Here is a 16,685-nt window from a genome sequence, read left to right on the forward strand (position 1 = left end):
GTTTGTTCTTGTGATGAAACAGGCAACCTGGAGGTTTATTCAGTGCAAATGCCACCAACACCCCAGCTTCCAACTCTGCTTCTACTCCTGTAAAGAAAAAGAGGTATGATGGGCTCGTTGATACTACCTCTTGCTGCAGTTCCGTAAAGGATTATTCTTTATTAATTTCTGAACCAAATCATCCACCAAGGCCCCCAGGCAGCGTCCAGAAGTTGCTTTGCCCTTCCTCATTATTCCCTCCTCCGCTTCCCAGGGATCCAGTGCCTACTGGCTACTCCTGTCCTCAAACATCAGTCCTTTCCCTACTACCCACAATCTCCCTTTCAAATATGCCAGCTTTTTTCCCCCAATTTTATTGAGAAATAACTGACATACAACACTGTGTATGTTTAAGGTATACAGTGTGATGGTTTGATTTACATATATTGTGATCACCCCAACACGTTTAATTGATATCCACCTATCATCTCATATAACATCCTTATGTCAATAAAAAGAAAAGAAAAAAATTCTCCTTTTGATGAGAACTCTTAGGATCTATTCTCTTAAACAACTTTCCTGTATATCATACAGGAGTGTTAACTATAGTCACCATGTTATACTTCACATTCCTAGAACTTATTTATGTTATAACTCCATTGTCCTTTGTTGAATGACATTTTAAATGGATATAAAATAAATTGGTCTAAAGGGCAAAAAAACCCAAAAGGTAAGTTTGTACCTTTTGCCCACCTTCCTCCAATCCACCTGTTTCCCCTGCCTCTGGTAACCACAAATCTGATCTCTTTTTCAAGTATGCTGTCTTAGGGTCTTGAATGACTAGGTAATGTTTTGATGACAGAGCTCAGATATTAAGGGGCAAGCTACTTCAGGTAATACATTTTAACAGAGTCCTACTACAAGGAATTCCTGCCCTGTGTGTGATAACTGCAGTATGGCCAAGTGTCGCCATGCTCCTGAAACCAGCCTGCATCCTGGATGCCTCTCTGCTCTATGCATTGTGCTACTTCTAAGTACAGAGTCAAAGGCCATGTCTTGAGGCCTCAGTCTGTGTTCTTGTGGTCATTCCTCTTTCAGCTTCCCCTGCGTGGCCTCCCATTTTTGCCTGTGCTAAGTTCCATTTATCTAGTAGGCATGGAGGAGGAGCTAAACCTTTGGTGGTGCAATATTCTCCATGTGACAAGATGTGATGGTGGAAGTGATTTTTGCATGTTGAAGAGGACACTGTGCCGGTGAATCATGATGCAAATGGAAAACAAGCATTCGTGAACCTCAGTGCTTTTGAAATTTTCTTACTTTCTTTGCCTGCTCCTAGGACTATGCCTGGTATAGGGTAGCTAATCAGTGTTTGTTGATGGGCTGTCCGACAGTCATGGTGCTGCTATAGTCCTCCTGGAGAGAAATGGCCGATTCTCTCTATTTTCTCCTGCAGTCGGAATTTTGGTCGTATCTACAGTCTCAGAAAATACGATTACCTTTCTCTTAGACCCAAATTTCACATCCTCTCCCACCCCGATTCTTTGTCTGTTAAGAAAGGTTGGAAGGGAAATTTAAGGTCAGTTAGTTCAATCTCCTACCCAGTGCAGGAATCTTTCCTCTGACAGGTTAGGCATAATTCAGGATCACTGCAGCCAGCAATACGACTCTCACTTTTGTGATATACCTTGACTAGCTCTCAGGGATTGCAATGAGCTGAAATCTGCTCTGATTTACTCCCATCCCACCTTAGTTCAGTCCTGTGATGCCTCAGAGAATAGATCAGCTTCAAGAATTTAAAGGAGTATCCGTCCTTATCCCTCACTTTCCTTCTCTAGGCTATATTACTCTCCTGTGAACACCTTCATTTTTGATCCTTAACTTAGTCTTTTTGACAGAGTCCTTAACTATCTCTACCAATTAAAATTATGTCCTGGTAATGTGAAGACACCTTTCTAATTGAATATATATGTGTGTGTGTATACACACACACACACACACACACACACACACACACACACACACACACATATATATGCATCTATATAAAATTTAGGTTAGCATTGCTGTGGTGTTCATTTATATTTTCAATATTCTTACTTGTCAGGGTTTCCTATCATACAGTTTTTCTTTAAAACAGTATTTTGAGTAGAGCATAAGATGGTTGTTATTTTTATTATGAAGTGTTTCAGAAATGCAGAAAAATAAAGACAAAGAGGTGTTTTGATGATAAGCGACCATGAGCTTACCATCTAGATTCAACAAAAGTTATTATTTTCCAGATTTCCTTCAGACTTCTTTTTTTTAACATCTTTCTTGGAGTATAATTGCTTTACCATGGTGTGTTTGTTTCTGCTTTATAACAAAGTGAATCAGCTATACGTATACATATATCCCCATAACTCTACCATCTTGCATCTCACTCCCTCCCACCATACTTATCCCACCCCTCTAGGTGGACACAAAGCACCAAGCTGATCTCCCTGTGCTATGCGGCTGCTTCCCACTAGCTATCGGTTTTACACTGAGTAGTGTATACATGTCCATGCCACTCTCTCACTTTGTCCCAGCTTACTCTTCCCCCTCCCCGTGTCCACAAGTCCATTCTGTAGTAGGTCTGCGTCTTTATTCCCGTCCTGCCCATAGGTTCTTCATGACCATTTTTTAAATTCCACATATATGTGTTAGCATACAGTATATGTTATTCTCTTTCTGACTTACTGCACTCTGTATGACTGACTCTAGGTCCATTCACCTCACTACAAATAACACAATTTCGTTTCTTTTTATGGCAGCATAATATTCCATTGTATATATGTGCCACATCTTCTTTATCCATTCATCTGTCGATGGACACTTAGGTTGCTTCCATGTCCTGCCTATTGTAAATAGAGCTGCAATGAACATTGTGGTACATGACTCTTTTTGAATTATGGTTTTCTCAGGGTATATGCCCAGTAGTGGGATTGCTGGGTCATATGGTAGTTCTATTTTTAATTTTCTAAGGAACCTCCATACTGTTCTCATAGTGGCTGTATCAATTTACATTCCCACTAACAGTGCAAGAGGGTTCCCTTTTCTCCACACTCTCTCCAGCATGTATTGTTTGTACATTTTTTGATGATGGCCATTCTGACTGGTATGAGATGATATCTCATTGTAGTTTTGATTTGCATTTCTCTAATGATTAATGATGTTGAGCATTCTTTCATGTGTTTGCTGGCAATCTGTATAGCTTCTTTGGAGAAATGTCTATTTATGTCTTCTGCCCATTTTTGGTTTGAGTTGTTTCTTTTCTTTTTGTTTTTTTTTGTTTGTTTGTTTTTTGTTTTGCGGTATGTGGGTCTCTCACTGCTGTGGCCTCTCTCATTGCGGAGCACAGGCTCTGGATGCACAGGCCCAGTGGCCAATACCACAGGCCCAGCCGCTCCGTGGCATGTGGGATCCTCCCGGACCAGGGCACGAACCTGTGTCTCCTGCATCGACAGGCGGACTCTCAACCACTGCACCACCAGGGAAGCCTGGTTGTTTGTTTTTTTGATGTTGAGTTGCATGAGCTGTTTGTAAATTTTGGAGATTAATCCTTTGTCAGTTTTTTCATTAGCAAATATTTTCTCCCATTCTGAGGGTTGTCTTTTTTTGTCTTGTTTATGGTTTCCTTTGCTGTGCGAAAGCTTTTAAGTTTCATTAGGTACCATTTGTTTATTTTTCTTTTAATTTCCATTTCTCTAGGAGGTGGGTCAAAAAGGATCTTGCTGTGATTTATGTCAGAGAGTGTTCTGCCTATGTTTTCCTCTAAGGGTTTTATGGTGTCTGGACTTACATTTAGGTCTTTAATCCATTTTGAGTTTATTTTTGTGTATGGTGTTAGGGAGTGTTCTAATTGCATTCTTTTACATGTAGCTGTCCAGTTTTCCCAGAACCAATTATTGAAGAGGCTGTCTTTTCTCCATTCTATATTCTTGCCTCCTTACCAAAAATTAGGTGACCCTATGTGCGTGGGTTTATCTCCAGGCTTTCTATCCTGTTCCATTGATTTATATTTCTGTTTTTGTGCTGGTACCATACTGTCTTGATTACCCTAGCTTTATAGTATAGTCTGAAATCAGGGAGCCTGATTCTTCCAGCTCCATTTTTCTTTCTCAAGGTTGCTTTGACTATTCGGAGTCTTTTGTGTTTCCATATAAATTGTGAAATTTTTTGTTCTAGGTTTGTTCTAGGTCTGAAAAATGCCACTGGTAGTTTGATAGGGATTGCATTGAATCTGTAGATTGCTTTGCATAGTATAGTCATTTTCACAATGTTGATTCTTCCAGTCCAGGAACATGGTATATTTCTCCATCTGTTTGTATCATCGTTAATTTCTTACATCAGTGTCTTATAGTTTTCTGCATACAGGTCTTTTATCAGCTTAGGTAGGTTTATTCCTAGGTATTTTATTCTTTTTGTTGAGAGGGTAAATGGGAGTGTTTCCTTAATTTCTCTTTCAGATTTTTCATCATTAGTTTATAGGAATGCAAGAGATTTATGTGCATTAATTTTGTATCCTGCTACTTTACCAAATTCATTGATTAGCTCTAGTAGTTTTCTGGTAGCATCTTTAAGATTCTCTATGTATAGTATCATGTCATCTGCAAACAGTGACTGCTTTACTTCTTCTTTTCTGATTTGGATTCCTTTTATTTCTTTTTCTTCTCTGATTGCTGTGGCTAAAACTTCCAAAACTATGTTGAATAATAGTGGTGAGAGTGGGCAACCTTGTCTTGTCCCTGATCTTAGTGGAAATGGTTTCAGTTTTTCACCATTGAGGAGGTATTGGCTGTGAGTTTGTCATATATGACCTTTATTATGTTGAGTTAAGTTCCCTCCATGCCTACTTTCTGGAGTATCATAAACGGGAGTTGAATTTTGTCAAAAGCTTTTTCTGCCTCTATTGAGATGACCATATGGTTTTTATTCTTCAATTTATTAATATGGTGTATCACACTGATTGATTTGCATGTATTGAAAAATCCTTGCAATCCTGGGATAAACCCCACTTGATCATGGTGTATGATCCTTTTAATGTGCTGTTGCATTCTGTTTGCTAGTATTTCGTTGAGGATTTTTGCATCTATGTTCCTCAGTGATACTGACCTGTAGTTTTCTTTCTTTGTGACATCTTTGTGTTGTTTTGGTATCAGGGTGATGGTGTCCTCGTAGAATGAGCTTGGGAGTGTTCCTCCCTCTGCTATACTTTGGAAGAGTTTGAGAAGGACAGGTGTTAACTCTTCTGTAAATGTTTGACAGAATTCTCTTGTGAAGCCATCTGGTTCTGGGCTTTTGTTTGTTGGAAGATTTTTAATCACAGTTTCAATTTCAGTGCTTGTGACTGGTCTTTTTATATATTCTATTTCTTCCTGGTTCAGTCTTGGAAGGTTGTGCTTTTCTAAGAATGTGTCCATTTCTTCCAGGTTGTCCATTTTATTGGCATAAAGTTGCTTGTAGTAATCTCTCATGACCCTTTGTATTTCTACAGTGTCAGTTGTTACTTCTCTATTTTCATTTCTCATTCTGTTGATTTGAGTCTTCTCCCTTTTTTTCTTGATGAGTGTGGCTAATAGGTTATCAACTTTGTTTATCTTCTCAGAGAACCAGCTTTTAGTTTTATTGATCTTTGCTACTCTTTCCTTCATTTCTTTTTCATTTATTTCCCATCTGATCTTTATGATTTCCTTCCTTCTTCTAACTTTGGGGTTTTTTTTCTCTTCTTTCTCTAATTGCTTTAGGTATAAGGTTAGGTTGTTTATTTGAGATGTTTCCATGTTTCTTAAGGTAGGATTGTATTGCTATAAACTTCCTTCTTAGAACTGCTTCTGCTGCATCCCATAGGTTTTGGGTGGCTGTGTTTTCACTGTCATATGTTTCTAGGTATTTTTTGATATCCTCTTTGATTTATTCGGTGATCTCTTGGTTATTTAGTAGTGTATTGTTTAGCCTCCGTATGTTTGTATTTTTTACAGATTTGTTCCTGTAATTGATATCTAGTCTCATAGCATTGTGGTCGGAAAAGATAATTGATACGATTTCAATTTTCTTAAATTTACCAAGACTTGATTTGTGACCCAAGATATGATCTATCCTAGAGAATGTTCCATGAGCACTTGAGAAGAAATTGTATTCTGTTGTGTTTGGATGGAATGTCCTATAAATAACAATTAACTACATCTTGTTTAATGTATCATTTAAAGCTTGTGTTTCCTTATTTATTTTCATCTTGGATGATCTGTCCATTGGTGAAAGTGTGGTGTTAAGTCCCCTACTATGATTGTGTTACTGTTGATTTTTCCTTTTTTGGCTGTTAGCATTTGCCTTATGTGTTGAGGTGCTCCTATGTTGGGTGCATAAATATTTACAACTGTTATATCTTCTTCTTGGATAGATCCCTTGATCATTATGTAGTGTCCTTCTTTGTCTCTTGTAATAGTCTTTATTTTAAAGTCTATTTTGTCTGATATGAGAATTGCTACTCCAGCTTTCTTTTGATTTCCATTTGCATGAAATATCTTTTTCCATCCCCTCACTTCCAGTCTGTATGAGTCCCTACGTTTGAAGTGGGTCTCTTGTAGACAGCATATATACCAGTCTTGTTTTTGTATCCATTCAGCCAGTCTATGTCTTTTGGTTGGAGCATTTAAACCATTTACATTTAAGGTAATATCGATATGTATGTTCCTCTTACCATTTTCTTAATTGTTTTTGGTTTTTATTATAGGTAAAAATTTTCCTTCTCTTGTGTTTCCTGCCTAGAGAAGTTCCTTTACTATTTGTTGTAAAGGTGGTTTGGTGGTGCTGAATTCTGTTAGCTTTTGCTTGTCTGTAAAGGTTTTAATTTCTCTGTCGAATCTGAATGAGATCCTTGCTGTGTAGGGTAAACTTGGTTTTTCCCTTTCATCACTTTAAATATGTCCTGCCACTCCCTTCTGGCTTGCAGATTTTCTACTGAAAGATCAGCTGTTAACCTTATGGGGATTCTCTTGTATGTTATTTGTTGCTTTTCCCTTGCTGCTTTTAATATTTTTTCTTTGTACTTAATTTTTGATAATTTGATTAATATGTGTCTTGGCATGTTTCTCCTTGGATTTATCCTGTATGGGATTCTCTGTGCTTCCTGGATTTGACTAACTCTTTCCTTTCCAATCTTAAGGAAATTTTCAACTATAATCTCTTCAAATATTTTCTCAGTCCCTTTCTTTTTCTCTTCTTCTTCTGGGACCCCTATAATTCTAATGTTGCTGCATTTAATGTTGTCCCAAGGGTCTCTGAGACTGTCCTCAATTCTTTTCTTTCTTTTTTCTTTATTCTGCTCTGCAGTAGTTATTTCCACTATTTTATCTTCCAGGTCACTTATCTGTTCTTCTGCCTCAGTTATTCTGCTATTGATTCCTTCTAGAGAATTTTAAATTTCATTTATTATGTTGTTCCTCATTGTTTGCTTGCTCTTTGGTTCTTCTAGGTCCTTGTTAAACGTTTCTTGTATTTTCTCCATTCTATTTCCAAGATTTTGGATCATCTTTACTATCATTATTCTGAATTATTTTTCAGGTGGACTGCCTATTTCCTCTTCATTTGTTTGGTCTGGTGGGTTTTTACCTTACTCCTTCATCTGCTGTGTGCTTCTCTGTCTTCTCATTTTGCTTAACTTACTGTTTGGGGTCTCCTTTTTGCAGGCTGCATGTTCGTAGTTTCCGTTGTTGTTGGTGTCTATCCCCAATGGCTAAGGTTGTTTCAGTGGTTTGTGTAGGTGTCCTGGTGGAGGGGACTAGTGCCTGTGTTCTGGTGGATGAGGCTGGATCTTGTCTTTCTGGTGGGCAGGTCCGCATCTGGTGTTGTGTTTTGGGGTGTCTGTGACCTTATTATGATTTTAGGCAGCCTCTCTGCTAATGGGTGGGGTTGTGTTCCTGTGTTGCTAGCTGTTTGGCATAGGGTGTCCAGCACTGGAACTTGCTGATCGTTGAGTGGAGCTGGGTCTTGGCGTTGAGATGGAGATCTCTGGGAGATTTTCGCTTTTTGATATTACATGGAGCTGGGGTGGGGTGTCTCTGGTGGACCAGTGTACTGAAGTTGGCTCTCCCATCTCAGAGGCACAGCCCTGATGTGCAGTCGGAGCACCAAGACCCTGTCATCCACATGGAAAAAGAGAAAAAGGGAAAAAATATATATATATATCATTGTTCCCAAAGTCCACCTCCTCAATTTGGGATGATTTGTTGTCTATTCAGGTATTCCACAGATGCAGGTACATCATGTTGATTGTGGAGATTTAATCCGCTGCTCCTGAGGCTGCTGGGAGGTACTCCCTTTCTCTTTGTTTGTACAGCTTCTGGGGTTCAGCTTTGGATTTCGGCCCGCCCCTAAGTGTAGGTCACCTGAGGGTGCCTGTTCCCTACTCAGAGAGGATGAGGTTAAAGTAGCATCTGATTAGGGGGCTCTGGCTCACTCAGGCCATGGGGAGGGAGGGGTACGGAGGCGGGGCGAGCCTGCGGTGACAGAGGCCAGCGTGACGCTGCACCAGCCTGAGGCGCACCGTGCGTTCTCCCGGGAAGTTGTCCCTGGATCACGGGACCCTGGCAGTGGCGGGCTGCACTGGATCCCGGGAGGGGAGGTGTGGAGAGTGACCTGTGCTTGCACACAGGCTTCTTGGTGGCGGCAGCAGCAGCCTTAGCATCTCATACCCGTCTCTGGTGTCCGTGCTGATAGCCGCGGCTTGCACCCATCTCTGGAGCTCCTTTAAGCAGTGCTCTTAATCCCCTCTCCTTGCGCCCCAGGAAGCAAAGAGGAAAGAAAAAGTCTCTTGCCTCTTCGGCAGCTCCAGACTTCTCCTGAACTCCCTCCTGGCCAGCCGTGGTGCACTAACCCCTTCAGGCTGTGTTCACGCCGCCAACCCCAGTCCTCTCCCGGCTTCCGACCGAAGCCCGAGCCTCAGCTCCCAGCCCCCGCCCGCTCCGGCGGGTGAGCAGACAAGCCTCTCGGGCTGGTGAGTGCTGGCCGTCGGCACCGATCCTCTGCGGGAATCTCTCCGCTTTGCCCTCCGCACCCTGTTGCTGGGCTCTCCTCCGTGGCTGCAAAGCTTCCCCCTCTGCCACCCACAGTGTCCGCCTGTGAAGGGCCTTCCTAGTGTGTGGAAACCTTTCCTCCTTCACGGTTCCCTCCCACTGGTGCAGCTCCCGTCCCTATTCTTTTGTCTCTGTTTTTTCTTCTGCCCGACCCAAGTACATGGGGAGTTTCTTGCCTTTTGGGAGGTCTGAGGTCTTCTGCCAGCGTTCAGTAGGTGTTCTGTAGGAGTTGTTCTACGTGTAGATGTATTTCTGATGTATTTGCGGGAAGGAAGGTGATCTACGGTCTTCCTCTTCCACCATCTTGAAGCCCCTCCCCCAGGAAAAGGGGTTTACTTGGGGGAGCAAATAGCCTGGAATATAGACAGTTACTTACTATGACAGGAAGTAAATAGTTTTCATTTTATTTCCAAGACCTTGTAGGAAAGTCATCTTATTGCCTTTTTAACTGTCAATTTATTTTCAGCTTTTCCTGGTAGACATGTGGGTGGGGTCAAGCCTTTAAAGCACCATGTTTATAACTGATGTCATTTCTTAACAGACAGTCCTGGTTTCCACCGCCCCCTCCAGGTTATAAGGCCGCCCCAAGCACAGGAGCGAGCAGAAGGTAAGGGAAAGGTGTCAGAGGTAATTGAGATGTAATATGATGGAAGAATATGTTAGATATTGACAACGGATAATTGTGGATGCTTTGGAATAAACTGGAGGCAACTTTATGAACTCGGAGCACTGAATAAGACAGTGCCCAGTGAAAGTGAGGTCAGGATACAAGTGCCCCTGGTAGGAAATCTGACAAGCTTTGAGGAGTAAGTGCCTCTATTTTTAGTTTGCTAAGGGTTGCTGTAACAAAGTACCATAAAGTGGGTAGCTTAAAAGAAATTTATTGTCTTACAGTTCTGGAGGCTAGAAGTCCAAGATCAAGGTGTCAGCAGGGTTCCTTCTGAGGGTTTAGAGAGGGGATCTGTTCCACCCTTTCTCCTGGCTTCCGGTGTCTTCCCAGCAATCTTTGGCGTTCCCTAGTTTGTATAAGCACCATCCCAATCTCTGCCTTCTTCTTTATGTGGTGTTCTCCCTGTGTGCGTGTCTGTGTCCAAATTTCCCTTTCTTACAATGACACCAGTCATATCGGATATGGGGCCCAACCACCTCTGGTATGATCTCATCCTAACTTAACTACTTACGTCTGCAATGACCCTATTTCCAAATTAGGTCACATTCTGAGGCACTGAGGGTTAGGACTCCAACACATGAATTTGGAGAGGACATAATTCAATCCATAAAGGTAGCAGAGGAGAGAACAGAGGCAAACACTAGGTGGTGTCACTCCAGTGTGGGCTTCTGGTGCACAGCGATTTTTGGCTATGATGAGCCCAGATGTCTGGATGGGAATAGGTATGGCAAGTTCTTCGTAAACTTTGTGACAGATGAGTGGGGGATTTTTGTTTGTTTTTGTTTTGTTTTGCTTTTTTAAACTGTTTTGTTGTTGTTGAGAGCAATAGTTACAGGTAAAATTACAGAGCATGAGGAGGACACCTTGTTCTACAATTTCCATGCTGGGAATGTCAACAACTATTTAACTTAATAAATATTTAATAAGTGATTACTGTATGCCAGATATCGTTCTAGGATCTTGGGAGATATCAGTGAACAAAACATGGAGCCTGCATTTGAGCCTTCAAAGAAGTAGACACAAGTGTAGGACTCCCATAATCTATATCATCACTAACACTCGAAGGAAAATAGGTCTCCAAGCTGGTTTTGCTTTAGGGTATCCAAAATTGTTTTTATTTCATCAACCCCTAGAGTGTCTTCACCAAATATTTCCAAGTTTAAATGGGCTTTATTGTCCCAGTTCAACAATTGGAAAAGAGTTATGAAACAGTGTGCTTGTTTCATACGAGATTGTTTTATTTCCAGAAGTTTTCATCTGTTGCACAGGCTTTTAATGTCTCTTTTATTTCCAAATAATAGGAATATTTGGAATAGGAATATTCCAAATAATAGGAATATTTGGAAATAAATGTCTTATAATTTAAGTTGAATCTGTACGGACATAAATAAATTTTAGTTGACTCATAGACACAAAGAGCTCAAGTTGTCTTGTTCATACTTCTGGCTGCATTTGCATGTGTGTGTGTACATATGTATTTATTATATGTGTATAGCATATATATAAAATTATTAAACATGTTGAACAATCACAACTTGGAATTACGGTCACCTTTTAAAATATTTTCTTTTAAAACCTGTTCATCTATGGGTGATTTACAATTATATGAATTGCCAAATATGGATTATATTTCTAGTTTAAAACCTCCTTTCTCCTCAGGCTGTGTTTAGCTATTTCTCCATGAATGATACCTTTCATGGAGTTACCTAAGTGGGAAAATATTAACTACGGGTTTTGCTAGTTACTATTGTAAGATAATACTTTAAGATCCATCCAGTTTTTTCTTGATAGACAGTAACTGACACTTAGAAATATTTATCACTTATTTCCAAAATAACTTGTTATTTTTATCTTCTATTTATTATTCCATTATTAATGTAAATCATCATCATAATAAGCAACTGTTTATATAACTGTGTAAAGATACAAAAGGATTATTCATGAGCTAACATCTCATGTGTTCAATGCCCATTCAGCTGTGGATCTCTGTTTGCACAGAACTGATAGTGCTTGGCTATATGCCCTTCCGATTTATTCATAGCTGGATGTGATTTACATGGAAGATAAAATAAGTTACAATGCTCCTATTTCTGATTCTTGGATCAGATCCCTAGCACCGGAACTAAGGGAGAGGGAAGATTATTGGATAAGGTTGGTGAATTTAGATATCCATTCCTTTTTTAGAGTCACAGATTATTAATATAATGGCTAAACTGAAAGACTTCTCTTCAAGGATCAGAGCTAATGTCATGCCAAGCTTTCAGGGGAAGGAGAGAATAATAACAGTATAGCAATGCCTTTGATTTCTAAAGTGCTTTTCTTTGGAAGAGCTCAAAGTACAATTTCTGTTTCTCACCTTTAACGTCAGTGCATTCTCAGGGCTGAGAAATAGCCTTTTTAGTAAAAGCTGAAAAATAGAAGCAATTATTAAATGACGAAAGGAAGCACAGTCTTCAAAAAGAGATCTTTGTCCCCAGAAGAACAAAAAGAAAATGAAAATAGGTCAAAACCAGATAATAATGGAGGACTACGATTTTTAATACTCACCAACAGCTCAATGCTAAGCTTATTTCCCTTCAACCTTTGCTTATTCACTGGTCGCTTCTCCCTTCCTCTCCCCTCCTATCTTATGCAAAAGAACTTCCCCTTAATACCAACACTCTCACTCTCATTTCTGTTCTTCATTTTGTGAACCTTCATTTTTTCCATCACCTAATCTTTCCCAGAGATTTCATTTTCTCCTACACACCCATTCCCAATCATTACAGGAATGGGTCATTTTCCCGAACTTTGTTCCCCCTTATAAAAATATGGAAGCTTGGGACAAAAGATAGAGGGATTTATAAAAATGAAAATAATTGTGGTTAAGATTTTTTTTCACATTTTTAAATTGGATTATTTTAATTAGTTATCTATTTTATACATATTAGTGTATATATGTCAATCCCAATCTCCCAATTTATCCCATCCCCCCCAAAAAAAGCAATTTCTTAAAACAAGAATCATTTTATGTATGAAATACATTAGTCTTGCAATAAGAAGGTTAAGATCTGGGAGATCAAACAAAATTTTGGAGTTAAAAGTCAAATATCTTTGAAAGCCTCTTGCTCCCTTTTTGATAAAACAAGATTAAAGAGAGAAGTTGTAATTCATGGTAGTAAGACATAGCAGGTAAAGTTCTGAGCTTAAATAAAACTTTTTCTAGCTGATTTCATGCTCCTTGGTCATTGGATGTAAATGTTCTCTGATCGTCTTTTCCTTCTCTTATTGAGAAGGGAAACCATCAACTTAGTGTTTTGAATGACCAAGCTGTGTCAATAAGATTATTTCCTCTGAAATCTTCTTTTCAAATGCCATCAGATCCTGTAATTTCTTTTCATTTTAATCAGGACTGAATCAATCTTTAGTGTTATAATTTTTGTTCCTCACTACATTGATCTGTCTCTCCTACCTATATGATCATATGCTATGATAACCCCCTATATGATAAACCCCTAATTCACTGTTTCCCCCCCTCTTCCATGTTCAAATCCCTTTCATCTTAAAAAATCAGCCTCTAAAAATTAATAGCCTAATCTTATAAATCTGTTTAACTGGCACCCTGTCTCTCAATCACAGCCAAATTTCTCGGAAGAGTTGATGACACTAGCCACCTTCATTTTCTGGTTCCTACCATTAGTTCATGGAAACAACTCTTCTCAAGGTCACTGATGACCTTGCTGATACGTTCTTGTTAACATATCCGTCCCTATGACTAACTGACCTTTCAAAAGGTGCCACTGGCTATTCATGCCTTTAAAAATCTTGTCTCTGATTGTCTTTTGAAACCATCCTCCTCCCACCAACCCAAGCACACTCCTGGGTTTTTTGTTGCTGTTGTTTGTTGTTGTTGTTTATAGGCATACATTGTTTAATTTCACTTTGCTTTATTGTGCTTTGCAGATACTGTGTTTTTTACAAATTGAAGTTTTGTGGGGACGCTGTGCATTAGTGCCGCTTTTCCAAAAGCATTTGCTCACTTCATGTCTCTGTGTCACATTTTGATAATTCTCACAATATTTCAAACTTTTTTGTTATTACTGTATTTATTATGGTGATCCATGATCAGTGATCTTTGATGTTGCTGTTACAAAGAGATTGTGACATGCTGAAGGCTCAGATGATGGTTAGCATATTTAAGCAATACGATATTTTAAATTAAGGTGTGTACATCATTTTTTTAGACATAATGCTATTGCACACTTAATAGACTACAGTGTAGTGTAAACATACCTTTGATATGTGTTGGGAAATCAAAAAACTAGTTGTGACTTGCTTTACTGCTATATTCACTTTATTGAAGTGATCTGGAATTGAACCCACAATATCTCTGAGGTGTGCCTATATTTCTCTAGCCATTTTATCTCAGCTGCCTTTGCTACCTCACCATCCTCTACCAAGCCCTTAAATGTTGATGTTCCTAAAGACTTAATATCCCTCTTCTCTTCTTGTTCAGTGCTCTGCCTTTTGACAAGTCATCCATGCCCATGGCTTCAGCGGCCACTTGTATGCTCCTGACTCCTTCGTTTATATCCACTCCACACCTTGTCTCTGAGTTACCTTTGGTTAGTCAACTGCCTACTTGACACCTTCAGTTAAATATCCCAAAACTATTGCAGACTCAACGGGTTCAAAATGAAATTCATAATTCTCTTCACTAACCTCGCCCTCTATCTCAATAACACTATCCTCCAGTCAATTGATGTCCTTGAAATCTTGAAGTCTTTTTTATACCTTTCTTTCCTTAACCACCAATATCCAATCCATCAGCAAATCCTGTCAATTTACTTCCCAAATGCCTCTTGAATCTACATACCTGTCTCTATTTATATCATCATATCTCCCCTGAATTACAACAATAGCTACCTAAATAGTCTCCCTTTATTCACGCTGATATCCACTCCCCTAATCTCTTGCCTACACAGTTGCCAGACTGATATTTTTAGAAGGATAATTGGAACATATCACCCTCCTAAATAAAAATATGACTCTTCACTGTTCTTAGAAGAAAGACCCAAATCCTTAGCATTAACTGCCTGTCCTTACTTCCCTTCCATCCCTCATCATTCCCCCTTGCCCTCTGTTCCAGTCACTTAATCTGTGTAAAATGTGCTATACTCCCACCTTCTACAGACCCTTAGCATATAAGGTTTCCTCTGCCTGGTATGCTGTCTTCTCCCCCACCCAGGGCACTATGTTCTTGGCGCCATGTTTTGATCTGATCTCTCTTCAAATTGGCACTTCTGACTGATCTCTGTTCTGTTCTCTCTTCTCCACATTAACTCAGACATTGAGGATGGCAGCTTCTTTTCCTTGATTTGTCCAAATACCATTTGCATTAACATTTAAATAAAGATGTGGGATGATGGGAGTAGCAATGCATTGTAAAAGCCCAGACCAAAAGATGTAAAATGTAGTTTTAAAAATTCCTGTTTGTAAGTTCTTTGGCCACTCCTGTAATTGACCATTTCTCATTGGTTGACATTTCTCTACAAGCCTGACCCTGTTGCCGTTTTGCTCAGCAGCCCCCCTTCTTCTTTCTTCCACCTATTTTTCTCTTTTTCACCTTCCTTTCTTCTTCTCTCCCCTCTAACCCCCACCCCCTAAATTCTTATTAATTACTTATGCCTGGTAGTTTAGTTGTCTTTTGCTGTCCCAGGCTATCCTCAGAGAATCTCATCCTCACAACCATACACAATGACATATCCACTCTTTGGGAGGTATTATATGCTACCTTTTAAAATAAAATTATTTTCTTGTGTCAAAACAAAATAAACATTCCGTCATCCACACTTAAAACACCAAAACTGTCTCCCTTACTCCCCTTATTCAATAGTCATTGTAGTGAATTCCAGGGACTTCACGGTGCTGATCAAAGAAAAATATATGACCACTGGGGGGTAGGCAGTAGCAAACTAAGTGCTTTGACAGATTTGCATGGAGAAGGAGTCATTCGCAGCATGAAACCTTCCAAAGATAAGAGCACAGGGGCCATAACCCAAAAGGGGAGGAGAGCAAGGGAATTCCTGAGAGAGAGGAGGATCACAGAGGGAACCTACATGTCTAGGTGTCAAAGCTCAGCAGCATGGTGGGCAGTTCCTAGGTCAGAGAACTCTGAAGGGCAGCAGCAGCTTGGAGGATTTTATAGCTCCAAAAGTTGATAATATGGATGCACAGGTAACCATGACACAAGATCAGCTATGTAATCATGAGAAAAGCATCAACATTTTCTGGGAGCTCTGATGTGGTAGGGAGAGCTTCTAACAGAGGATTCAGGGGAAAGATCCTGAAAGAGGTGTGGGATTTGCGGGGAGCAGAGGAGTTACACAATGCCAGGTTTTCAAGCCCAGGGTGATTTTAAGCATAATGATGCCACCAACCGAGGTAGGAAGAAATGGAACCAGAATTGGGAGTACACAATTGGTCGTAAGAAGCTGGCTGTGCGTTGGTTTGAGCAAGTGGTCTGGGATACTGAAAGGATGTATTTGTGGAGGTTAATTTCCATGCAGTGAACAAAGGGAGAGGTGAGAGGTTGGTGCCTGAGATCCAGATTTGGGAATGATTCCAAAGATTTTAAATGTAGTATATTCAAAGAGAGTTTACCTCTGGAGAAAATACTAAATGAGAAGAAAATGAAAGTTGAAGTATGATGCTTCTACACATCCAATGGTAGAGGAGAAAGTGGAAAATAACTAGTGCAATTACGTGGTTAAGGTGAGGTGTGATGAGAGGTAGGCAGGGTGAACGTAGAAGAGGTGGGCGCATTCTACCATCCAAAACCAGCCCATCCTTCAGAGTCTGGTCTGAATCTTAATTCCTCCACACAGCTTTCTCAGGCCAAAAGGTTGTTTTTAATCCTTTGAACTCAGAAAGTTAGTTTATTGTCTGCAACCCTCACTTGGCAA

General features: G+C 39.9%; 1 protein-coding gene across 1 annotated transcript in view; it reads left to right on the plus strand.

The window, feature by feature from the left end:
* Nucleotides 1–16,685, plus strand: part of LOC131743168 (sciellin-like) — a 266,862-nt gene that overhangs the window by 216,228 nt on the left and 33,949 nt on the right. The window contains exons 8-9 of the mRNA XM_067016443.1: nucleotides 23–103; nucleotides 9,613–9,678. Of these exons, the coding sequence (XP_066872544.1) occupies nucleotides 23–103; nucleotides 9,613–9,678 (147 nt within the window). The remainder of the gene's footprint in view (nucleotides 1–22; nucleotides 104–9,612; nucleotides 9,679–16,685) is intronic.

This window comes from Kogia breviceps, chromosome 16 (assembly GCF_026419965.1).
Source record: "Kogia breviceps isolate mKogBre1 chromosome 16, mKogBre1 haplotype 1, whole genome shotgun sequence".
Taxonomy (NCBI): Eukaryota; Metazoa; Chordata; class Mammalia; order Artiodactyla; family Physeteridae; genus Kogia; species Kogia breviceps.